The following is a 26,115-nucleotide window of genomic DNA, read 5'->3' as shown; positions in this document are numbered from 1 at the left end:
GTGGGTGGTGGCCGGGCGCAGTGCGCATGAGTTCGGGACCGGCTGCGCGGCGGAGCCCGCGTCTGGCTGGCACCGCCGGCCACCTGCTCGCTGCCGTCCTTCGTCTGGGCTCCTTCCCGCTCCTCGTTCTGCCCTCCGCCGCCCCGCCGGGAGAGGTGCGGACTGCGCCCCGCAGCCGGTGAGTGCGGGCTCCCCTCCGAGGGCTCCTCTCGCCCTGCGCCGCGCTCCGGCTGAGGGGAGCTTCGCTTCCCGCCCCGTCCCCGACTCCGGTGCCCGTCTCCCGGGAGCGGGGGCTGGCGGCGCGGGGAGCCGCAGGCGTGAGGCGATGAGCTCCCGCCGCTCTGCCTGCCCCGGGCTCGCTCTTCCTCAGCGGCCCCTTCGGGGCGAGGCCGCGGAGCGGTCCGCGCGTTTGTTACCCCTTGCTCAGAACGGTTCGGTATTGGGCTTATTCGTGGATGTTTTCGGTTCCAAGAGCCGCAGCCGGGACGGCGGCTGCTCCCTGTGTGGCTGCGCGGGTTCCGCCCCGCCGCTCTCCGGGCTCTGGGCGGGCGGGGAGCGGGCAGGGGCGGCGGGCACGGCCCGGAGGGGTGCTGTGCGCTGGTTTGGCTCCGCGTACGGCGGAGGGGAGGAGGAGAACCATGAGCTGACCGCTTCCCTGCCGTACACAAGGCGCAGTTTCCTAGTATTGAGCTGTGTTAAGGATTATTTTCCCTTTTTTCCCCCTTGGATTTATTGTTTTTCCCCTTCATATCCTGTCTAGTAACAATTTGTGTGTGATAATTGGCGACTTAAAAAAAAGAAAAGAGGGTTAAGGAAAGCTTTCATACCTGTGCGTTGTTAAACTTTGGATGTATGGTGTTACTGACTAAGGGTGATGGGAAAGAGCTGTCTTATTCCTCCTCATTTTCTGACTGCCTGCAATTTAATGTTACCATTGGAAAAAACTGTTGGCAGTAGCAGATTCTAGTTCAAAATACTTTTTTTTCCCTACACTGTGTCAGGTGCCTTTTCCATCTGGAAATGGTAAGGCTGAGATGGCTGGTGCTTCTTAAGATCATAGTCTTAGGTAGTTCGGGTGAGGTTTAGTATATGTAAGAGAAACCACAGCTTTTAAAACACACTGGGGATTTTCGGTAATCCGGGATCTCAAGGGTATGTTTCCTGAATAGTTTTTGTTTTAGTGTGGTACTGGGAGGAGGTGGCTGAAAGTGGAGCTCTGTTGTGCTTGGTCCTGTGCACGGGTGTAGCAAGAGATGATTCCTGCGGTAACAAGCATGCGGATGACATAGGAAAGAAATTTGGAATAGGTTGTTTATCTTTCTAAAATTTTTTTCAAGGATTTTAAACTATAACAAGTATCAGGAAGGTAAGTAACAAGTATCTCCTTTCCCCTTTCTTTTATGAAGGGCAGAGAAGGAAAGACTTCTTTCCAAACCCTAAAGTATAAGGCTTAGTTTTAAAAGCTTTTGCAGTTTCTGGCTTAGGCTAATAAAAAGGTATTATTTTAAGACTCTTCTACAGATTCTTGACTAATGTAGCATTGCAAATGGACGTCCTTGCACAGGTACTACTATAAAGAATAATGATTGTGGGTTTTTTCCTTCCTTTGCAGTAATTAGTGCTGTATAAGGAGGGAGCTGGTGTCTAAACAGTAAAAGGGGAAAAAAAAAAAAAAAAAAAAAAAGTTGCTCACTTGGATCTCCAAGAAATGAATATACTAATTATTTCTCAGAAATGGAATACATTTTATCCAGCTGTGTGTTTCTTATCAAGGATTTGTTTGGGGGTTTTACAACAGAGAGTGAGTAAAATGAAGTTTTATGAGTAGAAATACAGGTAATGCCTGACACTGGAAAGGAACAGGGAGATTCTATGTTACATCTCTCTATTTTGTCAATAGTAAAACTCTTCTCCTCTTGTTGGCCATAGTTGCTTTTTCTCTGCATGCCTCCGAGAGAAATATTAACCAAGAATGTTGGCAGAGGGGCTTGCTGGTTGGATATAGTAACTGGAACAACTTAAGTCCTGAGCAGTTGACAAGTCTCAGGCTGACTGACCTTCTAAAATACTGGAGCATGAAAATAAATGAGCATATGAACGTGGCTTTCAAAGCCAGCCAGACAGGCTGTGTCAAATACTGTTACCAAGTCCTCCCGCCTCCTTTTTTTTTTAATCAAGAAATAAAAGCAAGGAATTTTAATTTCCAGTGTAACTTACTGCCTAAAGATACCCTTTCCAATTGGGTGTTATTGATTATCCCTGTACCAAGGAAAGTCCAGGGCAAGACTTCACTGCTCTGTTTTGCCAGTGCTGTATCCAGCTCTGTTTGCCTTGGGCAGGCAGACCTTTATGTACTTACATAGGAATGAAACGTGCATGGAATCAGCTGCTTTTTAAAGTAAACAGCTCTGCTTTGTGCTTCAAATGTCTTCTGCCCTCTTCCCTGTACCAGCATAGCAGTCACAAAAAGAAACATAGGAAAGCAATGTAAGATCCAGCCGTGAGACAGTGAGGCTGAAAATGATCTTGCTGTCTTAAATACTTTGTAAAACAGGATTTGGTTCACCTTTGCTATGACTGTAGCAGTAGTTACATAATGAAACCCTAAACCCCAGTGATGCTACACCTGTAACGAGACAGAAGTTGACTAATTATAGAGGAGTCTGTGCCTGAAATTGTTTATGTACGTTTCATGTTTCTGAAGTGTTGGCTGTCATAGGTAGCACCACACCTGTTAACAGGGGAGACTTCAAAAGAGTAACTTTAAAAAAAAAGTTGGACACTTTCCTTGTTGAAATTTGGATAAGGACATTTGAAGTCAGAGGAGACCTCAGCCATCACCTGGATGTGTTTAAAGCCCCACATAATACCGGACTAGACAGCTCTGGGTATCATATGTAGTTTTCCCACTGAGCAGATACTGGTCATCAAATCTCAACTAGAGAGTACAAGTGAGAGCCTTACCATTATCCGTGGGTAAGACGTTAATCTAAACAAAAGTAACTACTTGTCACTGGCTGTAGTTTTATTTTTAGTTGAGGCAGGGAAGGATTCTGTTGCTGTAAACGCATGGGGAAGGTGAGCACTTCAGGGATCCTTCTCTGGTGATTTAACCCACACCTTTGCCACTGGCCTTCTTTGCTTTAGGCAACAGGATTCAGCTGAAGCTGCTGGTGATGTAGTGTACTGGGAACAGAGTTCACTTGCAAGGGATAAGGCATGTGAGAACCTGCTTCACAGATTTCTCCTGAATAAATTCTGTCTTGAGGCTGGACCAGTGTGCTTAGCATTGACAAATCCTGCATTGGTATTCCACTGTCTGTTTTAGAAGCAGCAGCATTCCCCAAACACTGCAGAGAGGATGATGAGCTAATCATGATCTAGGCTTTTGCAAAAGGTTTCTTGTCTTGCATTGGCTTAGTTGCCTTCAGTAGGTGACGAAGTTTCTACAGCATCTCAAAAAACTGAAAAGGCTGTTCTTGATAATCCAGAAAGACTAGTTAAGAATGAAGCACAGTATCGAACCCTCTTTTTCTGGTATCTTGAGGCTTGGATTAACGTGGTCAAAGGTGTGACCTTAAGCATTGTTTCTGAGTAAAGCGGGATTCAGACAATTCAATGTAGTAACTGAATTATTACTTAGGTGATGAAAATGTTGGTTTGTGATTGTTTCTCTTCTTTTTAAGTGGTTGCTACATTTAATTTGGGATCCAATTCAGCAAACCATTTAAGCGTGTGATGAAATATCCTAGTGAAGTCAGCTGGATTTAAGTTTTACTGAATTGGTGCCATGCCCATCTAGTTCTTTTAAAAACTTATGTACACAGGATTAATTATTTCACTGTTGGCAGCTCTTACAAATTCTAGTGTGAGTTGCATGAATGACATCCAGTGTGTTTCTTGGGGCTTCACCTTCCAGATTTAGAGGACTGAGAGAATCTTTGTTTTTAGGTTTAAAACTAACGGATTTTGTAGCTCTCCAGCCTGTAGAGGAAAGTTTGAATTGTCATGAACGCACCACAGAAAACCAGAAAGTTTAAAACAAAATATTGGGGTTACTTGCATTAAATTCCCTTGAATTCTGGGAGTCTTGCGTGGTTGTTAGCACTCTCATTACTTCGGTTGCAGCTGCCTGTCTGTCCTGGGCTGCCGTGCTACCGTGAGAGTACCTCGAGTTCCCACTTTGCTAAACATTGTTCAGGCTTACTTGACACCCGTTCTGAAAATCTCAATCAGAATTGATAGCCAAGGAAGCGTCTATAAAAATGCTGTTGGCCTGGCTCTTGTTTAGAGGACCATACTGCCATAGACTGGGGGGGTGGGTTTTCTGTTCTTTTTTTTTTTAATGGTCAGCATTTCTCCTTGGCTGGTTGTACTAGGGTGACAGTCCCTCTCCAACCAACGGCAGAAGCATTTCCTGGTTACTGGATGTTAAATAGCCGTGACTGTTTCAGACAGACAGGATTTTTCATGAGCAGATGAGGAATGTGCATCATAGTAAAATGCATTAGCACATTAGCATAAGCATCTACGCTTATTATATGGAGAAGAAAAGTCAGAATTTAACTGTGTTGGCTGGTTTTGGTTTACCTTGGTTCCTAAAGATCAAGCGTTGTTGATTGTTACTTCAGTTTTGTTTTGACTCTTTCTGTAAGAACAACTTACAAATTTACTGTCTGATTCTGGAGTTTTTATGTGCTCAAAGCAGTACCTCTTCGGACATCCTCTGTGCTCCTGCAGTAATACAGCAATGCCTCTTCAGACATCCCATGTGCTCCTGCAGTTAGTCAACTTGCCTGTGAGGTTTGTCCTTTGTAGGCAGTGCTCTCGCTTAGTCTATTCTTCTACCAGAAACCTTAAATCTTACTGTGTATCTCAAGAGTAGGACATGGGTTACCTCTAAAGCTCAAGGATTTACTCTCATATACTGAAGGACTTAAGAAGAATTCAGTTGCTGATAGCTCTGTTCATGAGGAGGAAATCGGCCACCATACTGGATCAGTTAGTTTTGAGGACTTTGTAACAGCAGTGGCTCAGTGAAGACATGTCATGGCCCAGTTGGTTTTGTTTAGCTGTGATCTTGTACAGCAGGTTCAAAGGTATGTCGCGGGAGCACTTAATACAAGGAAAAATTCATCAGGCTATTAAACACAAATACCTGGCCTGTTTTGAGAAGCCCTGTGGTCTCCTGACCACAATGTGCAGGAATCTAAATTAATTCCTCCTCTCTGCTTGCCTTGTTGTACATACTCTTCCCTTAGCATCTGCTGTGAACTGTCAGAGGCTAATAGAGATACGGGTCTCTAGTCTGCCCCTGTACCGTCGTTTTTATAAAACCCATCCCACAGTAACACTTTGAATGACCTCAGAGTACTTTCAGGTGTTTTTTCCGGATGCTTAACTCTCCAAGCTCAAGCACTGCCATGGAGTGCAAGACGACCGATGGTGTGCGCAGAGCTGAGTGTGTGCATTGGTATGTCTGTATACAGCTGACAGATTAAACAAACCTTGAAGTTCACTGGCCAGTTCTTCTGTTTCGGTTGTATCACTGAGAAATAGCTGTTTAAGAACAGGCAAAAGTGCGTGTGCTGCTCAGGGTACCGTCTAGGCTTAGAAATCTAGCGTAAGAAACGGTTCATGCAAAGAGTGTTCTAGAAATTGTATGTATAGTGAAGGGAGGGAGAGACTGATATTGTGCCCTTTTAAAAATGTATGATAACCTTCTAAAAATTGTCAACTCCACTTACCTTAAATATATTGTGCAGTAAATGGGATGATGCTGTCTGTTTGCTGGCTTTTGGCTCCTGGCTTATGTAGTGGTTAACTTTTAGTCTCTAAATGGCTTCCATTTTTTGTGGGATTGATGTTTTGCCTATTAAGCTAGTCTTCAAAAAGAATTATTAATAAACAACTTTTTCAATCTCCTGCTACTACAGAAATGGTCCCTTGTAAATGTTAACATTGAACTTCAGTAGAGAAGTAATCTTAGTCAGCAAAACTATAAAAATATCCTTTTTAAAAGGACAGACCACACCTTATCTTTGATGGCAACTTAATACGGTCTCTCTGAATTATGTGCCTCTGTCAAAGCAAAATTGAATCTTTGGAGGTAAATTCAATGTTAACTTCAGAATATTTCAAGTTCCTACTCCTACCCTCTGACAAACATGCATGATATGTGAATTGTATTCTTTTAAATATCTTATGAAGGCTAGCTCTGGTTTAGCCAAGAAGTGATCATTTCAGCTGATAGAATCACAGCTGCCCTAAGATGCATTTTTGGTTTAATATTTGGGATATTCTCTCCAAATAGCACTGTTCCTGTCACACTTCTGCACTCTTGTGTCATGGTCTGATTTTTTTTTTTTATTAATCCCTAATGGTACAGGCACACATCTCTTAAACCAAGCAAAAAAACCCCACTACAATGTATTGAATAGACCAAGCAACAAATCCTGTTGTGAGCAACTTTCATATTTAATGCGCCTCTGAAGGTCAGGAGGAACAGCTGCCTGTTGTCCTGCTGTTCTTGCTCTCTCTGAGGATGGTTACCGTATTTTTGAACCCTTGCTTGTTACCTAGGCAATCCTGCTGAAACAGGCAGTGGGGTCGTCTTGAAATTCATCAGATTCTTGGCTATTTCTATCTTAAATCCACAAAGTCTTTCAGTTCATAGAGGGGACATAAAAAAGGGCAAAGGGACTTCTATGTTAGCCATGGTTAGGAGGGGAATTTGCCTGTAAAGCATGCTGTATGTACTGCAGCAGCGCAAGGCAACCTCGCATCACCGGCTGTAGCTGCACTAGGCACTGTGCAAATATGTAGGAGTTTCTCCCTTAAAGTATAAAAAACACAGCAAAGGGAAGAAGAAGCAGTGTATATGACTGGGTTATGATCTTATTGACGTGTACCCTTGAGGTGTTAAAAGATGATGTGAAAGATAGAAGGGAAAAAGATCTTTCCCCCACCCGCTTTCTGCAGGCTCACAGGCTATTGTGCAGCTCCCGAGCTTTTCTGAAATGAGTGAAACCTCCGAAGAAGCCATGGCTTACAACGCAAAAGCAGAACCAGTGCCGTAATGCTTGCTACTTGATCTTGTGTGGGTGGCTCTCTTCGCCAGTCGCAATCGCTGCCTTTATTCATTGTTCAGGAGCTTTGTGAAACATCTGAGCTTGAGCTCCAAAATGAGTAACAGGAGCTTGCTGGAAGCAGAGTTGTTTGTTGTTATTTAGAACTTGTGGCTTTAATGTTTATTACTACTGAATCTGAGTGCTCCTGCTGTCTTGGATGCAGATAGCCCACTGTGAAGCCTAGACCTGGTTATGCTAAGGTTTTGCTGTTGGAGAAAGCAGAACAGTACTGTTAAATACCTTCTTCTCCCTCAAAATTTTGGCCCATTAATTGGTATCTTGGTAACTTGGATTAATATCTTCATTTGGTTAGCCTTTAAATGTGAGTCTTGTCTATGATATCTACTGTAACCTGGAGCTATGACCTCTCATAACGTAGTCTATAAAATGTGCACAAAGAGTTTTGAGTATAATTCTAGAAACCTAGTAGTTGTCTGTAATAAATCACTGAGGGACTGAACAAACATGGCAAGTCCAGTTTATACTGAGGACACCTGGATAAGAATTGATGCTGCAGCTTAAAAGTGCTGATGAGAAATAATGCTCACCTTATGTTGGATGTCAGTAGGAGTACTCACCTCTTGCTGGTCCCTCCTTAGAAAAATACCTTTTTTCCATCTGAACATCACCTTGAAAGTCATGGGATGAAATCTGAAGTCAGTGGGAGTTTGCTGTGAATTTCAGAGGAGTCAAGATTTTCTCTGATAGTCTTGCCTTCTAAAAATGATGTTTATTTTCATGTGTGTGCTTGCGTGTGGCTATTCAGTGCCACAGGGTTGGTTGTAGATGGAGCTGCTGTTGCAGGATATGTTCTAGACTCGGACTGCTCTCTTCCAGTTTAGCTTTCTGCAGCGTAGCTCTTCGGTTTGAGCCTGGGTACATGGCAATCAGAGGTACAGCAGCTGCTGCAGTGCTCTCATGTCTGCCTGTCTTGGGATTCTGAAAACCGGGACCAAGAGCATGTTTCTACCTCTGTGGCATCCCTTAAAGACCATTATTCTGAGGATGCAGTGTATCTTATTTTTAGCTAATATTATTAATAGAAGAAAGGAAGAATGTTCTCTTTATGTAAAAGCAAGGCTAAATCTTAATTGTTAGACCTAATGTTCCTAAGAAAGGTTATCAGATGCTTTTATTGTGGCAATCCAGTACTCTGTTTATGTGGATTGTGTGTCCAAGGCTTGCTGGACTGCAGCCTAGCTGCATCGTGTGGGAGCCTTCCCACAGGACACGTGTTGGTGCTACGGCATCGGCAGGGAGCGTTCGTAGGTACCTCTGGTAATGTCATAGCCCTCTCCTGGGAGGAAACGATCAGTGGGATGGAATTGTTGCTCGGTATTGGCAGATGCTATCTCACTGCTATGAAACGCTAATCAGCTTACCAGGAGGCTCTGGTTTCTCAGCCCTCAGCTGACAGGGGTAGGGAGGAAGGAGAAGTAATCCAATTGAATTGGAAATGCAGACTTGACTTTGCTTCTCATGTCGCCTCTCAAACCATAATAAAGGGAGAAGCACTTGGGAAGCAGGACCATCTCATTTCATGTGTACAGTGTCAGGGTAATGGTATCCAGTTCCCAGCTGGCTGCATACAGCGTGGTACCTCAGAGCCAGCTGTTTTGAGGAATGCATCACTGCTGTTTCCTGATCGCAGGCAGGGTGGGTGAAAGGATGGGCTGTTAAAGAACAAGGCAATTTCTTGTTGCGAAGGATGTTTTAACATATTGGAGAGGGAGAGATGAGCTAGGTTCTACTTTATTTCCCTCCCCCTGTCTGTGCTGTTAGTGTAAAAGGATGACTTTTGTCTTCGTGGTACTTTGAGAATGAAGGAAGAAATTCTGCCAGAGTGTTTTGGGAGATGGCGACAATTCAGAGAAGTATTGCAGAACTGAGCATGAGGATAGCTTAAAAAACTGGGGGGTTTTGCTCCAGTAAGTGCCAGTGCATTTTTCTGTTCCAGTAAGCATCTTCCAAATATACAAGCACCATTTCTTCATGGCTGAGTGAAATAAAAGCTCTGTAAGCCTTAAAACACAATTTTGCTATGTAACACAATGGTGCAAAAACGGCATTAAGTTCTGTTCATGGATCATTCGCCAGAAGTAGTCGGCATAGAGCTGCTTCAGTAACACACGAGTTAACTGCGGCAGTGTTAGGAAGCTCACTGGATTCTGTTTCCCTCGTGTGATCCGATAAATAGAATTCTTCTCTACAAGCTAATAAAAGATGAAGAAGTTTGAACTGGATCAGTTGGTATCTCAGCCGATGGGAATTTATTACTGTTAATGATGTGTCATAATGGAAAACACAAGCCTAATCTGTAGGACAGGTATGTATGCAGGGTCCATGCTTGTAAATGTAGACATCTGGTTTGGAAGCACACGAGATGGGTACAGAACCTTGCTATGCTGGATTTTTAAAGTCACCTTTTAGAATAACGTTTTTAAAAGGTGCCCACAGGTGGTAGACGTGTTCTAGAGCATAAAGATATGCCTGTTAGTAACTTGTGTGGGATCTTTTTTACTATTTATTTTCCACTCCTTTTAAAGTATTTTGTAAAACATTTAAATATAACACGTTGTTCTTTGTTTTCAGAAATGAATAAAGCTAGCAGCCCTACGTAATACGCTGATGGCATTCTATGCTGCATCGGGATTGATAAGTCAAGAGGGTGTGATGCCTAGAAATCTCCTCTCAGATTCTCCTGAAATGGCATCCGAAATCTCTCCAAAGCACGCACTTGGGAGCATGGAAAGCGGTGGCAGTGTGGAAGATCGTGGCAGCCAAGCTAGGTGCAGAAATCTCGCCTTGGTAAGTGTTTAATGAGCCTTATGCTTAGTGATACAAGTTACATTAGTAGATTGGTTCACATCACAGGATTTTTTTTATTAAGCGTTGATTTTTGCCATTTCTAGTCCGAAATGGTTGCTTGTAGTCTTGTTTGTTAACAAACTGAAAGGCCAGAAATAACTACTCTGATTTGGTACAACAGCTTCTTATTCTGGTCTGATTGTCTCTGAGAGCTTGGAGAGTGCTTCTCTCTGGCCATTCTCCCCAGAGAACGGGGAACGGCAGTAAGGAGCACACATTACACTGGGCAGCTCGGTGCAAACACCTGCACGTGGTGCACAGTTTGTGCACATCTCTGCCCTCACTTTAAGTAGCTCGTAAAGGAACTTAAGGATAGTATTGGTTCTATACACTGTTTCTTGCTTAAGCTCCTTGTTGACACTACTGAATGAAGGTCTCTGCTTATTCCACCTTCATATAATTAGGTGAGTAACAAATACGTCACCATAAATAAAGCTGTCTTCACATCAGTGAATATGAGTGTGTGGCCATTTAAATAGTATGTGAGTAATTGAAGGAGTAGGATGCACTTCTGCATTTTTCCAATTAGCAGGATGATTCAGGCGATGAACTCAACAGTACTGTTTGTACTGTGACAGGCTAAGCCTAGAAAGCAGGAATGGTTCCTTGCACGGTTTTTTTATCATCACAACCATTTGAAAAGCATCCATTTTTAGTTGAGGAAAGAGCACTTCAGTAAACATGCTTTCCCTAAATGAGAACATAAATCTGTCTTGCCTTAAACATGGAATTAGGCTTTCCATATCTTTCCCTCTGCCCTCCCTGCTAGCTTCCTTTTAGTAAAGTAGTTTGTTGCTGCGAAAGAGTAAGTGATGAAAATAAGTTGGCAAGTTGATGCCTGTTGTTTATCTATATAAATAGATATGCTATTGTTTATCTATATAAATAGATATGCTCAGTGTTTTGTGCTACTTCGTGAGCTTTTTGGAAACTGAGGTAATTCTAAAGATGTTCCTTCTTGGTTGTTTCTAATGCAAATACAACTCAGTTAATATTCTGCTGTATCCTTCAGGCAGCTTGTGTTGCTAGTTAAAACACAAAACAAGTATTACTAAATTTAGTCCCTTAACTGTTCCTGATCTGCTCTAGAACAAAGTTGTGAAGGGTCAGGGTGGGGGAAGTGGAGAGAGTAGCCAAGTACACCATTTGGACTCAGGTATTTAGAGTATGTTTTTCATTATATGAAAACTGATTGGCTCTTAGAGAATTACAACGTAATTTTATGCAGAATTACGAGTTAATTTTATGCATTACTCTAACTCCCGTCTTCCAGGTTATCAAACTAGTAGCCATCGTGTTTCCATGGGTTTTATTCTTAGCTGCGGTAGCAGGCATGAGACTGGTCATTTGAAAAAATCAGTATTGAATAACAAGGCTATATATAAATCAGTATGTTTGTGCAGTCTCACCCTGAGTCTGCTGTGTCAGAAAATGACATAGATTCCCTTAGTCTAACTAGATCTCACCGTGTGATAACCCATATGATGATGCATCAGCTAGAATTGGAATCCCTTCCTACTCTGTAATGCAGTAATTTATAGATGGAGTAAAAGCTGGCTGCGGGTTTAGGCAATTCCCATCAGACCTGTGCATCAGGAAAAGAAGTTCCCAAAGCCTTGGGTTTGCCTTGTTTGAGCTTGTGCATGAAGAAAGTGAAGCGTGTACCGACAAGTTTAATTCTGGTGCCACAGATCCCCTTCCATGACTGTTCCTCCAGCGGTATAGTAGGTGGCATGTCTGATAAGGCTGGCTTGGAATAACAGATTGGGGGATGGAAACTCTTTTCAATAAAGGCATAATGTCAGTTTCTGAGTTTGAGAAGGGGTCTGTGGTGAAATTAATATGAAGGAAATTCTGCCAGTTGTGATTGAGTAAATAGGACGCAAGCGCTGCTCAGATCTTTGTGATCTGATGTAAGAAAACAGTATTGTTCCACTGGCTGATACCTTTTGTCTGTTCAGCACTGACACAGGCTTTAGAAATCCTCAGGATAAAGAGCAGTATTCTTAAAATATTTCTTTTTCTATATCCTTGTGTAATTGTGTATTAAAAGCATGATTTTCACGGTCCACTAAGCAAATCGGGATTTGTAAGAGGAAAAGCTAGTTGCTGGAACATGCTCCTAGAGACCTTAACTTCTTGCTTCAGTAATTTTGTTATAAAAGTTCAGAAGATGCAGAAGCTTTGACGGCCTAACAAGAAGGAGGGGACAGATAACTTTGTGTAGACAAATAATTTCTTATTAGACTGATTCTGAGAAAGGAAGGGGCAGATTTTTAGGCACACCGGACTTTCTTAGCCTGGAAAAACAGAAGCAACTACAGACTTGCCTGCCTCTTCGTTTATCACTTTGCTGGGTCTGTTCACCTAGAGATACAACAAGGAAAGTCAGGGTTGACTTTGAATTTTTTTTAATGGCCTTGCAAAGGAGAGAGGTGTAGCAGTGTTTTGTGACAGGCCTGTACTGCTGCAGGCTTCTTCCTACTCAATTACAAAAAAAGATGCTCTTAAGCCTCTCTGTGTCAAATTACATTAGTCACTAAATATAACCTTTGTATTGCATCTGTGGAATTCAAACAAACCTAGGGATGTGATAATAGAGACAAACACTTGGACCGGTTTTAGCCTACGCTGACTGCTTAGAGCTGGTCTGGCTGACTGTTGGCTGTTACTGTGTGCAAGCACTGGCAGTACTTGCTGTCGATTTAGGAATGACTGGGAGATGGACACGAATTGCCATGTGCCAAAAAGGTCTTAAAATTCTCTGTGATTCTTACCAGTCAGCTCTTGTCAGTTGTTTAATTTTGCCAGATTTCTCAGCTGTTTCTTAACTACACAATGGTGCTTTTAGTTAATCTTTGACAACTGCAGTCCTTAAAGCCAAATTTATTTTTTTTTAAATGGAAAGCAAGGTGCTGATATCCTGTCTTGATTGCAATAGAGTTTTCCGTATAAATGACAGGTGTTCAGGTCTGGATTTGGGCTGCCAAATTTGTCACGGCAGCTGAAGACAACTACAAGAGCCTACATTTAGATGGGAGGAATGTTTGCCTTGATATTTTCATCTCACGCCAACTTTTTTATATAAATTATATATATGACTTTTATATAAGTTCTTATATATGAGGACATGAATTTGCACATATATTGTGGTTTCTTTTTAATGAAGGTGGTATCCATACATATGCTTGGCAAAAGGATGAGACAAGTGTACCTTCTCAATACATGGAATTGGTTGCGCTATCCAAGGGGGAGGGTAAACAAAAACGCTCTGTTCTGCTTGGCAGTTCTGACTTCCAAAACCCATTCTTGAGTGACGCTCCCTGATATGTGATGTAAGAACTAACTTGCAGTGAAATACAGTTGCAGCAATTTACAGACACTTAATTCAGAGATAAAGCTAGGTCTTAGCTTTTTTTGAAGCAATTTGTCTTGTTCCCTTGGCTGAATAGGCACAGACCGACTTCTTAAAGCCAATCCTTTTTCAGTGCTTCACTCTGGTAATTGTACTGTGTATCTATTCTCAGCCATGAGTAATAGCTTTAGTTTCTAGGTGTGAATAACATGCTAGGACAATAGTATCATCTGTGAAAATCATACCAGAAGGTGCTGGTTGTACCCAAAGTGAGCTGTGGTACTTGGAACCGCACTAGTAATAAGCTGCGTCAGTGCCTTGGATCTGTTGATACGACTTCAGTACTATACCTTCTGTATCTGAACGTGTCTTACTGAGTGACAGGTTTGATGGATAGTGAGTTCCTTGTTACTCTAAATGGATCATGCTGTGGGGTTTTTTTATTTTATTTTTGCCTTTGGTTCAGACAGATCCCCAGTTAATGCCACAGTTCATCACTGCTCTTTTTGGTGCAGCGGTGACCTCTAGAATTTGGTCAAATGACTGACTATTTCCTTTGGTCTCTAATCAAGTGGCTTAAATTGGCAGATGGCCATGATTCTAAAAAGATGTCTTGCTCATTCCATTTGTTATTTCTTCAAACGAGCTTCCTGTGTGGCTCTAACAAGACTTTATACCTGGTCACTGAAGGTGGTTAGTCGCTACCAGACACGTTGTATAGTACAGGTGACATTCTGAACATTGATTACACAGAAAAGAAGAGCAAGTATCTTGTGAGTAGTCTGACCGTGCCATTTAACTCAGGGTTGACCTGGTTATTTTGTAGTTATGATGTCTCTTGGAGCCTAAAAATTAGTTGCTATGACCTTTATCCCTTTTGGATCAGTACAGGTAATTCAAATGCAACAGACCTGGTTTTGTAAGTGCGCTGCGTTACTATCTTTTTGCCCTAGCCTCTCTGAAGAGGTCCTGGGATTCCAGTGTGGTTTTAGGAGTTACTGGAAAAGGACAGGTTGTGTGTCTGTTAGCCCACTGCCACCTTTTTTTCTCACAGTTTGAGTGTGCAGAGTCTTGTGATGCTGAGCCGCACTTCAGGTACATTCAAAGGAAAGTCCTGAGAAGGACTGCTTTCATAAGTTGCATGTTTTTTTCCACCTTGACAGTGATACTCTGCAGGCTTTACTGTACTACAAGGTCTTTCACCATGTCCAAGTACTTTGCCAAATAATAATATGCAAAAAAATGAGAAGAATTTTTTTATGACTGATACTTTCTATGGATGCAGCTGTCTTTGGGCAGGTGGAAGCCATTCCTTACAGGGTGTGGAGAGAGCTATGCTATGCTTCATCCCCTTTAAATTGATATTAACGTGACTTGGAAGCAGTATGCCTTAGAAAAATAAGAGTCATTTTTCCTACCAGCAGGGCAAGAAGTAGAGGGGAAGAGGGGCTTGAGGAGTGCTTACTTTAGACCATGAGTGTAGAACTAAGGTAAAGAGCCTGACTCCTAGCAAGGGATGACCTTGCTGTAGAATGTGCTAGTGAGAATGTGCATAGGGTGCAAATTGCCTTCAGGAGCTATAAACTGCATCATTCTGCTTCAAAGTGGGATCTGGCAGATAAAGATTATTCCAGCAGGTAGGCAGCTCTGCTCTGTAACCCTCACTGATAGGCATTCCTGAACTTCCAAAGCAGTTTCTTTGTAGTCCACTACTTTCTTTCCGAAGGAATACTTGGATAAGTGTTTCTGTAATGTGAAAGCCAATTGTAACTTGTCTTGCCTTCAGTGCACATAGTGGTCAACATTTTTATGTATTAAAATACATACAGGGCTGCGTCTGCCTACCACCCGTTCTTCCCTGTTTTAAAACATAACATGCTTCATTCTTCCAGCCTTCCTGTGCAGCTAAACTCTCAGCATTCCTTGCTTTGTTCTGGATCCTGTCCAGCTTGGCTGCATCCTTTCCGAAGTTCAGCGACTGAATCTGAACTCTGTGTTCCAAATGAGGATGTGCTGTTACTTCATCACCCTGGTTAATGTATCCCAGAATGACATTCGCATACCTGAGCAGCGCTCTTTCCTCTTTACGGCACTTAAGCTGACTTGCAACTCCTTCTGTCTTGCATTGCCACTTAAACATTGTTCATCACTCTATATGCATGTGTTTTTCAACTGAATTTCATCTTATGGGCTACCAGCACACTTACATGGCTCATGAAGGTCTCGTTCTGTCCTACCTAGTTCTTGCAGCAACATCTTCCAGCACAAGGGGATTAACAAATACTAAGTTAATTGTATATTGTTGTTAGTGAAATATCAAAAGTTTAGAGGTGTAGGGATAAACCTGTTCAGGACTCATCTTGTTTCATTGTACAATATATGATATGTCATGCTGCTTCTCAAAAATGGCATTCTCTTGCCTGCCCTCCAGTTACATTGGTACCTTGCAGTAACTTCATCTAGGCATGGTTTCCTTATTTGTCTGTGAGTGTATTTTTGGGGAGCCATGTCATAAAGCCTTCAAATCAAGGTATATAGACATCTTGTGCTTATACCTATTGGCCAAGTCAGAAGCCCTCTTGCGAGAAATAAGATTGGTGGGAAATTACTTGATTTTACAAAAACAGCGTTAGTGGCTTTTGCCTGAAACTTCTCCCAAATTTTATTAGCTTTGTTCTACAATAGAAATTAAAGGGAAGAAGAAATTGTAAGCTGATCAGCCTAACTTTGAGAACCAGAGAGGTGTCTTCAGGGTTTATGTAGATCTTGCATTGCTTTAGCTTGCTTTTTTAAAAAGTAGGTTAGAAGTAATTGAATCAGTTTATAACCTCAGTTCATCTAGTTTATTTTTTACATACTTCTACACCATTTGTTTCCTCGCTTATGACCTATTGGTTTTATGCTTTGCTAACTATTATGAAGCATGCAGGTACAATTACGTTAATAAACTGAAGAAAACAACATTCAATATTATAGTCTTCTTCACCAAATGAAATGGTGGTATCAAAATCATCAGACAGTGGGTTGTAAAGGAAGTACTTTTTGACACAGCACACAATTAAACTGTGGAACTCATTGTCACAGAATGCTGTGAATGCCAGCCATTCAATGGGCTTAAACAATAAGATGAATTCTTGCTAGAAAAGCTCATTAAGTGCTATTAAGTACACAGAAGCGGATGTAACTGGGAAGACCCTAAGCCATTTATTGCTGGAAACTCAAATGATGTAGGGAAGAAAAATATAAATCCATCCAATTTACAGCAATAACCTTCCCCCAACCCTGTTCCCCTGTCCTGTGCATTACTGGTGGCTGAAGGCACACTGCTGAGCTAAATGGACTCTTTGGTCTGATCTTGTGTGGTAGTTCTTATTCTTATCTGTAATTCACTTGCTTCCAACTTGAGCAATGCAGCGGTACAATCCATTCTGTTTCCCTTTTCTGTAAATATAGTCAGAGGTACTTGGCCTTTTTCTTCTGTGCTGAAGCTTTTGTACCTGTTCTGATTGTGTTCCTGCATGCAGGACTTTCTTCCCCCCCCTTTCTTCTTACAGGTAGAGCTGCCTGCCTTGTTACTAGCAGGCTGAGGCTTAAGCGGTGCTACATGGGTCTCTTCCTCCTACATACTAGAATAATTTACTCCCTTCACGTTTTTTGAGAAGCATCCAGCCACTTCTTTCCCATGGAACTGTGCCTACTAATTCTTTGGCACTGTCAAGTGATTGATGATGAATCAGTTGAATCTGCTGTTCTCCTGGTATTTTGCTAATTGAAGTGTAACTGCTTGACATGGGTAGTACCATTTGGTTCTCTAGCAGTTTTCAGAAGAATTTTTTTTTTTTTTTTTTTTAAAACCACTGCAGGTGTCTTGGGATTTCCCCTGCTGGTTCTGTTTCTGTCAAAGCTGTGCTGGTCTTAGGATTCTAGAGGTCTGGATGTGATGTTGAGAATTTCTTCAGATGCATGTTAAAAATTGTGGGCCTCTGATGTTAACTTACTGTTTTGGACAGGTAGGAAAGGGATCTTTTCTATAAAGCAGATTCTGTTCTTCTTTTCTTTTCTCTTTTTTTCTTGTTTCTCCCCCCCCCCCCCTACACCAAAGACTGTCACAACAGATTTTCCTGTTTGGCGTAAGCAGGAAATGTTTGGCTGTATAGGGATCTAAAATATTAATGCCAGCTGAACATACTCAGCTATTTCAGCTGTTTGCATCCCAAATTTCTTCTGTTCAAGCAGTCTTTTTAATCCTGTTAAGGCATAATTTTCAAGTTTCAAATTTAGGCTGTCTTTTGGCAGTAGCTTTAAAGTCAGTAGTGTTAGGTGTATGTGAGATTTAGTTTTGGGAGGTGTGTTTGCGTATTAAGAGTAGGGAGTTGGTGGAAAGTATGAGGGGAATAACTTGAGTAGCTCAAAAGACTCTGCTTTGTTAAAAACCCAGATTCTTCAAGGAGAAGGGAGGCCTGGAAAACCGGCCCGGAAAGAATCTGACCTGTTCCAGGACTTGGAATATGTGGAAAAAGAGCTAATTATGAATAGACTTGGTAATCTTAGTTAAAACTGGCACCAGTTGACTACAACAAAATTCCTCCCATCTTTCTGAATGCTTCACTATAATATAAGTAATACAAGTGGGCATTTTATAATACACCACTGTTCACAGACCACTGGTAAAGCAAGTCACTGCTTGCTTTGTATCTCTGAGCTCCTTTGGTTTGACCAGCTTGAGTAGGTTTATTTTCACTGTGCTCGTGTGTCTAAAATGGGAGTATTTCCTTGTCTCTCAAACTGAAGCATGCCTTCCCTGAGGGGGTTTCTAGCCAGGCTGGATGCCCTGCATCTCAGTATGGTGACCTGCCACAATGCTGCCTGTTCCCTAGGGCTGCTGTCTTTTTTTTTTTTTTCCTTCCTCCCCCTGAGGCAATGTGGCATTGGTCATCTTGAAGGAAAACCACCTGAGGAAAGAGATCAAAGTGCTAACTGAGATGAGGTTGGCCTTTCAAATCTAGGTATGCCATTTACTCCAAATGTATTTGCAAAGGGATGGTTAGTCATTTCAGATCCTTCACCTACAGGGAAACTGCTCATTTCAGCAAGATCTGTGAGGGGTGATAAGTCAGGCAGAGCTCTGCTGACCAGTCCTCCTGCAAATCTTACCGGGCATGGAAAAGTGCTCAGTCTTGCAGCACAAAAATGGATGGAAGGAAGGGCTTCTGAAAGTCTCTTGCTTCAATTGACATGCTGTTTTGCTCAGCTCTTGATCAAATGAGTTAAGCTCGTGTGGGAGCAGTTGTTCTTTTAAATGAACAAAGTGTGGTGCAGTCATTTCTGTACGGTACCGCACTCTGGATCTGCTGCCACTGTGAACCTCTTAAACACAACCCCCTTTTTTTTCCCTTTGCCGGGGGAAGTCTGGCTCTTGCAATGAGCTCACCCACAACAAAAGCTTCTTGGAGTCCTGTTCAGCTCCCGCTAGGACCTACCTAACAACGGCTCCTTTCCTGTCATTCTCTCGCCTACTAGACATAGCAGCCGTATGAGTATTTGGGTGGGGAAGGAAGGAGATTGCAACATCCATTAAGAAAAAAAAGAAGGCTTGTCTGTCTCGCACTTCTCAAGTGCAGCTGTAAAACTTTCCTTGGCCTTTGAAAACTGAGCTCTGCCATGTGGTGGGTGCGAGCTGTGGAATACGTCAGTCTTTGAAGTTAGTGCTTTAAATAGGCAATTCCAAATGGCATCCAAATTTAAGCTTTTGTAGCGGTTTTGCTACAAGCTGCAATAAGTTACTTAGTCTTAGCGTCCACAGTGCACTGTCAGAATAAGTTACAGGTACCCACACCTCTGCCACCCACACCACATGTCGCCCAGTCATTACACCATGTTCACCCTGGTGACAATAAATCTGAATATCTAGAAATGTAGATGTAGAATGAACCTCTTGTTGAAACCAACTTTGGATTTCCCTACCAGACTTCTGTCTTCTGTTTTAACAGAAAGCTGTGCCAGCTGTGATTGAAGACTGTGTTCAGGTGTTTGCAGCCACAGATAAGCAGTCCTGTCCTGAAGTGTCTGAACTAAGAATGGCTGAAAGGCTGTGTGTCTGTCTTCTGTATTTCATTCACTTATTTATGGGGAAAAGGTTCTGCTGGCCACGCAGAAGGCAACTAAGAGCCCGAAAGTGTTTATTTTCTCACCTGTAGTGTTTTGAGTGCTTAGAGACTAACTGCCACTTGGTACAGTGCAGCACTTCATAGTTTTTAATCTATAGGCATTACGTTTCTGCAGAGGTACATCGTTCTTCTTTTTAACGCCAGGGATGGGGATAAAAGCTTTGTTTGTGCAAGGAGCTGAGTTACCAGGTAGAGCTGCACACAGTTTTTTCTATTCTAACCTAATGCAAGATGATCTGAACAGGCATGGTGAGTTTGAAGCAAGTTGTTCTGCCCTAGCCAGAACATGTCTACCTCTTGGATATTTGCACCGCATACCTCTATTTACCTAAACTCCCCCAGTCCTCCATTGAGAAGTAGCCTTGTTACCTGCACGCACAATCAGAGGGCCTTGGAGAAGTGAAAAGTAGAGATGAGAAAGGAAACTGTCTTGCCTTGCTTTGCTGGTGCCTTCTTGTTAAGTTACTGATGGCAAAGTTTCCAGTATGTGCCTGGTGGGAGAGAAATTCAATCCAGAAAAGGGAAAACCTCGCTTACTTTTCAACAATACTTAGTTACATTCCAGAACTTACACGGCTCTCTTGGGAAATGTCTTTCCTGTATCCATTGTCTTAATGTAGTGCCTTTCCTAATCATTCTTTGTCATCTCCAAGCTTCTGGAAAAGTGAGTGTTTCCCAGGGTGTAGGTGGAGGGAAAAGAGTTTGCACATTGCTGCCTAGCTTCTCACAGTGGTATTGTGTTAATCAAGTTAATCAAGAGCACTGACTCAGAAAATGAAGACTGGGTAATCCAAGTGGTTATTTATCATTTCTGTGGTCTACAGGATTGTTTCCTGCTGGAGAAAATACCTAAGGCACTTGACTGCTAGGGAACACATCTTCATACTTATTCTAAATTTTTCCTTTCTGTAACTCAAGGGTAAAATCTTTAGAAACCCTCTCGCTCTTTATTATTACTTCTCTGTAATCTACCGCATAACTCTGGATAACTCAGAGATTGCAGTGGTAGAGCCAGATTTCAGCTCCAGCTCTGCCTCTAGAAGCCAAGTCCCACTTTGGTCTAGGGCAAAAAGGGAATGAAGCCATTTGTTGGACTGTCCTGAATGCACCCTTTCCCTCCCGTGCTGCTCCCAAGCCTTGTCCCTGAACCTGACACAGCAACTGAAACAGCCTACTCCAGTTTGGAGGCTGAAGAAGCTATCTTAACCCTTGTAAAGGCGCAGGTGTGGAGGTTTTTTTGTAGTTTGTTTCTTTCTTTTTAGTCTGCTTTTATGATCTTTTAGCAATTTGTTCTGTCCAACTCAAATGGACACTTGTCTGCTGAACTGAAGTTAGGTACTTTAAAGGATGAAATACCAGTTGCTGTTCTTCAGTCAAAACTAATGCACTGTAAACTCCTGGCTCCCCTGCCTTGTAGTGGCTGAAGGCCTCTTTGGGAAGGGATGAAGCAGCAAGCAGGAGATGCTTCTGATGTGACTGCTGCCTGTTTCATCCTGCCCCTCTTGGCCTTCAAAAAGGGGTGCTGTGTTTGCGATCAGAGTACTTACCTGGGCTCACCTGTAGGGTGTTAATCTTTCTGGCTTTTTTCTTTTTTCCCCATAGGATGATGAGAGTCTGAAGCACTTAACTCATGAAGAGCAGGATGTTCTCATGTTCTTCGAGGAAACCATAGATGCCTTAGAAGATGACTTGGAGGAGCCGGTCCTACGTGACAGTGGCATCCACTGTCAGTCTCCAAGGTCAACGGAAGAAAATGTGTCCAGTCATTCAGAGACTGAAGATATCATCGACTTAGTACAGTCTACACCCGAGAGTAGTGACCACGAAGGCCCTCCTAGCAGAGATGCAGAACCAGGTAGCAGTATTTCTTGAAAGTGTGGGTTTCCCTTTGACGTAGCCCTGACATACTCCAGTTCTCAACAGAAACAGCTAAAGAAATTCTGTACCTTCCTTACTATGTCAAGATGAATCTGTTACACATCAGGAGCTCTAAGGACCGTGATTTTAATTTGACTTGACATTTCTGAAATTCCTGATGTTACTATAACTTTTTTTTCCCTCGTGGAGGGGTCATGCATATGATTAAGTTGTTGGACTGCTATCTCGGTCCCCTTCCCGGTGACTGAGTTGTAACAGAACTGAGTATTATGCAGAGTCATTGCAGCAAGGCAGACTAGTGTTCATCAATGTGTTCACGCTCTGCTTCTCTCTAAGGCCTCTTAAGACTGTCTCTAAGAGTTTTAAGATAGCAGATTGTTTGTAGTGTTACATTGTGTGGGACTGAAAGGCACACGATCCTATCAGTAAGTGTGTGACAAGATGGTGCATGGCACGTTGTTTTCTTCACCCTTCAGAGTTTGCTCTCTTCATTTTTGGAGAATGGATTTATCAGCTAGTACATACAGTGGGATGCAATGCATCCACTCCTGGCTGTTATAATAAATAAGAATTGCAAAACTCTTATGGAAAAAGCAGCCATTGAAACACAGGAAAGCTAACATGCAGATTGTGAATGAATGGCAGAAAGAGGGCTTCTAGTGAAAGCATTGTAAATATGGTGATTTGAACTACAGTGTCGCCTACAAGATGCCATTGCTGGGAGTTCAGTTATAGTTTCTTCTGGCAATGTGGGCTGAGTTTGAGTTAGAAAGTTTGGGGGAGGGGAGTGCTGATGCTTGCTAATCCTAGGTGAAAGAAAGCCTTATATCCTGCTCTGTGTGAAGACTTAACGACATTATTGCTGCTTTGTCTTTTAAGTGTTGGATGCTACCTGGAGAACGGAGAGCCCTAAGCCAGCTGTACCGGTACCTGACCTTCCCCCACACCCCCCTGCACCACCACCATCGATACCTGAGACGCTTCCTCTTCCTCCTCCACCCCCTCCTCCAGTGCAGCATCCAAAATTGCTTCGCTCTGTCCCCACTCCGCTCATCGTGGCCCAGAAGATGTCCGAGCAGCAGATGGAGAGCAGGGTGCGCTTTCCCACTGCCCTCAAGGAAGGGAATTCCGACAGGAAGAAAACCCCAGTAGCCAACGGTGATTATTTTGTGGCTCCGAAGCACCCTCCTGCACCTGCACCCAAACTGCACCGGTTCCCGAGCAACATCAACATCACAAATGTCAGTGGCAAAGAATTCAGTGAGACCATTTCAAAAGCAGCAGTTAACGTCCAGGAGCGGAGAGCTCAGGTGCTGGCCAACATAAATGGAGGCGCTTTTCTAGCAGCTGAACTGGAGGAGAAGCTGCAGAAAAACGATTTCTTGTCACGTAACAGAAGTTCTTCCTTAAGGGATCTCTCCTCTGAGCAAACACGATACGAGGCCCTGGCGAAACTTGGCCTAGTTAAGGGAAAGCCAGCTCAGGACCAAGTAGACCATGCCCCAAGCACTCAGCAGCTTGATGTGCAGCCCAAACAGGCAGACGCTGTGCCCAATGGATATCAAAACATCCACGATATTTTAAAAAGTGAGCCCAGCCCTTTCCTTCCTATGGGCAAAACTGTAACAATCAAACCAGAGGTAGCCCTTGCTGCTAACAAGGTCAGCAGCACACAGCAGAACACAGCAAAAAGTTGTAACGATTATAAACAACCTAGTCTAAACCTGGATATGAGGAGGAGATCAGGTTCGCTGCCTAGACCTTCAGGATTTCGATCCCAAGGGATAACGGTAAAGTTTTCTGGCCGTGGCTCAACAGAAGAAGCTAGGAGAGAGGCACTTCGGAAACTGGGACTACTGAAAGAGACTGCATAATTTTGATGGGAATATTTTGGCAACGGGGGGAAGTCATAGCATGGCTTTGTGCTAGATTAGTCCCAACAGGATTGGGATCAAACAGGTTGGAAGAAGAAGTTCTCTGCTTCAGACAAGCTAAGGAGGGACTAGATACTGTGGAGTGACCACTCGTGTTTATCCCAGAAGGACTGGCACCGTGTATGGTCATGTACAGCGGGGGGTTTTGCCTCCTCTTCCTGCAGAGATACTCATCTGTTGCTCTTTGTGACTAAGAGGAATTTTATTTAAGTAATGATGGACTATAGCAGACAGCATCTTGTTAATGAAGTGTACAGTGCAGTATTGTTGTACATAGCAAACTGAATGGCAAATCTTCCTTTTGCTCTTTCTGAAGCCAAAAATGACCTCCGTTTGTCTTGCCCACATGTGTATGTCTGTTCGTGGGAGCTCGAGAGAATGTCAAAACTGAAATTTCTGACCAGCGTGACACACTCCCGTGACTTTGTTGTCTGTATTATCTGGCTTGGCTTCGCTTCATTCCCTACCGGTGGTGGAGTCTTCTACTTCCTTGCTCTGCGCCCCCTTGACTCAAGACTGTACAGAGGGTGGTTTCTGTTTTGACCTTCTCCTCGACAGAGTGGCCCAGGCTTTGAGCGGGTGACTGCATCGCTCTGCTGCTTCGCTTGAAGTCTTGCCTTTCTTCCCAGCCACCTGCTTCTTGGTCACGCTCTAGCAGCCTACGTGTCCAGTGAAAGGCACCAGTAAGCCTCAAGGATATGCACCATGCGCCGGTTTTCGCACTGACAGCCAAAGTGTCTCCTGACAATCTGTGACCCCAACTGTTCTGTACCAGTGATGATCTTAGAGCAGAGAAGCCATAGGAACAAGTTAACTTTGTACCAAATGCGAGAACCTTATGTCAAAAGTCTTATCTTTTACGTTGGGGTTCCCGTGAAGAAACTGTTACTTTTTGAACAGTAGCTGTACTACACTGAATAGTTTTTAAGTTCTGTTACTTCTAAAAACTGTCATTTGATCTTCTTGTAGTTTGATAGCCCTAATAATCCTCTGTTCACAGCCTTATTTGATTCTGCCCTGCAGATGCATAACAGAAGTTGCAGCCAAAATTCTTGCAGGCTAAGTGGAGCTACAGGAGAGTGCTGTATGTAAGAGCACATCGCTCCTGGGTGGTCCGAGTTGGCCTATTTTGCCTTTGTTCAATAGCCATGCTGTTAAAGATGGTCCCCAAATATATTTGTGTATTGGTATGATTTTTTTCTTTTAATATGGCAAAGCTGCTCTTCCGCATTAAAACTCCCTTCCCTTTTTGTACACCTGAAAATATCCAGAATAGCCGTTCTAAAATCAAATGCCAAACTCCAGACCCTCTAAATTTCTTATTGTTATTCCTGCATGTTTAAGAGTTCTGTGTTTTGGTTTTTTTCTAAAGGGAAAAAACTCACTTACTCTCTGCACTTTCTAAAGCCTCAAACAACCCCCTCTTTTTCCCAAGAAGCTGAGTAATAAACCTTGGAGAAGAGGAGGGGAGCGGCTATAATAGAAACCGACACACCCTTCAGCGAGGAGCTCTGACATAACTGTGACAAACAAGTTTGTAGTTCTTGTGATAAAGTATTTCAAACTTGCTGAGCTGTACTTGTAAATGAAGCTGTCATGAAGGAAAAATCTTTGCGCCATTTTCAACCTGCCTCATAAGTTAAAATTTTTTGTTTTATTTTTTTTAAATTATCTGCTTGCTGCTTAAATTTTTAATTGTGTTCTTATGGTATCCGGCTGGTTCTGTTATGTAGTTATTCTTTTCAGCCTTTTCACTGGGTAAGTGATCATGTTCCTCATTGTGACAGGCATACTATACACAAGCAATCAGTAATTAAAATATGTGGCCATTCCTCAGTCTGGCAAAGCACTTACGCATGCATAATCAAATGTGAGAAGTGCCGCTGAAACAAAAAAGGCTGCTTGTATGCTGTAAGTAAAGCACATACTTACTTTGCTGGGCTCTGAGTCTGTAGTCCTAAATCAAACAGACAAGGAAGCCCATAAAACACATCCAAGCACCTGCTTCAGTGCAGCCTGGACTGGAGTCCTACGTGTGGGTGATGCATTGTAATTTATTAGCATAACCTGAGAAGTAAATCTAAATGTTTCATGACCTTTGTGCTTTTAAATCCTGTTAAAGCAAATTATTCATTATAAATGTGAAGTGTGTACAAAGTAATCTTCACATCCCATCATTTCTTGCCAGCTCTTCTTATTCAGTTGTTTACAGCTGAGAGCCCATGCTAAGCAAACAGGGGGGAAAAAAACCCCAACACTAATTGTTTCATTGAAATTCAGTCCCATTCAATAACTCTGTAACATAACCCTATTTAAAAAAAAAATAAATTAGAAGTTTAATACTTAAAGTATAAAGTTGCAATATGCTGAATTAGCTGGATCATGTTCTTTCATCCTTTGTGCAGGGCTGTGTCCTCAACCAGTGAGAAGGGAGAGTTAGATCTTCATTAGATAAACCAATTTCTGCCCAGTGAGGACTTGGAACGAGGTATTCATTGTGGCCCTTCATGATAGCAAATATCCTACTGGTAGATTCTTCTCTGTGCCTAAAACTGTAGTAAGTAAAGCCATGTACTAAATGAAGTTAAGAGTCTAGCTGCTAATAACCTGTATATAAAGTTAGCTCTGTTTTGTGTATCTTGTTTTGTGTGTATATGTTGTTGTGATTTTTATTTTTTCCCCCTTGTGTTAGAGGTAACTGTCTTGCACAAATCTGATAAATCATCTATTAAACTGGGATAAAACCAATGACACAATGGCTGACGGGAGGTGGAATTTTGTTC

General features: G+C 42.6%; 1 protein-coding gene across 1 annotated transcript; it reads left to right on the top strand.

The window, feature by feature from the left end:
- The first annotated feature begins 34 nt into the window (after positions 1-34).
- On the top strand, positions 35-26,115 carry PROSER2 (proline and serine rich 2). Its single transcript, XM_082309181.1, has 4 exons — positions 35-178; positions 9,723-9,938; positions 21,123-21,375; positions 22,278-26,115. Exons 2-4 carry the CDS (start codon positions 9,759-9,761, stop codon positions 23,270-23,272), a joined length of 1,428 nt encoding a protein of 475 aa, XP_082165307.1. The 5' UTR covers positions 35-178; positions 9,723-9,758; the 3' UTR covers positions 23,273-26,115.

This window comes from Platalea leucorodia (assembly GCF_965183815.1).
Source record: "Platalea leucorodia genome assembly, chromosome: 4".
In the NCBI taxonomy this organism is placed as follows: Eukaryota; Metazoa; Chordata; class Aves; order Pelecaniformes; family Threskiornithidae; genus Platalea; species Platalea leucorodia.
Note: the sequence above shows the minus strand (reverse complement) of the source record. Positions and strands in the feature narration are given on the sequence as shown.

Coding starts and splice junctions, on each gene's coding strand:
- PROSER2 (XM_082309181.1), top strand. CDS start 9,759: ATGGCATTCTATGCTGCATCGGGATTGATAAGTCAAGAGGGTGTGATG. Junction 9,939..21,122: donor GGTGCAGAAATCTCGCCTTG/GTAAGTGTTTAA, acceptor TTTTCCCCATAG/GATGATGAGAGTCTGAAGCA. Junction 21,376..22,277: donor TAGCAGAGATGCAGAACCAG/GTAGCAGTATTT, acceptor TTGTCTTTTAAG/TGTTGGATGCTACCTGGAGA.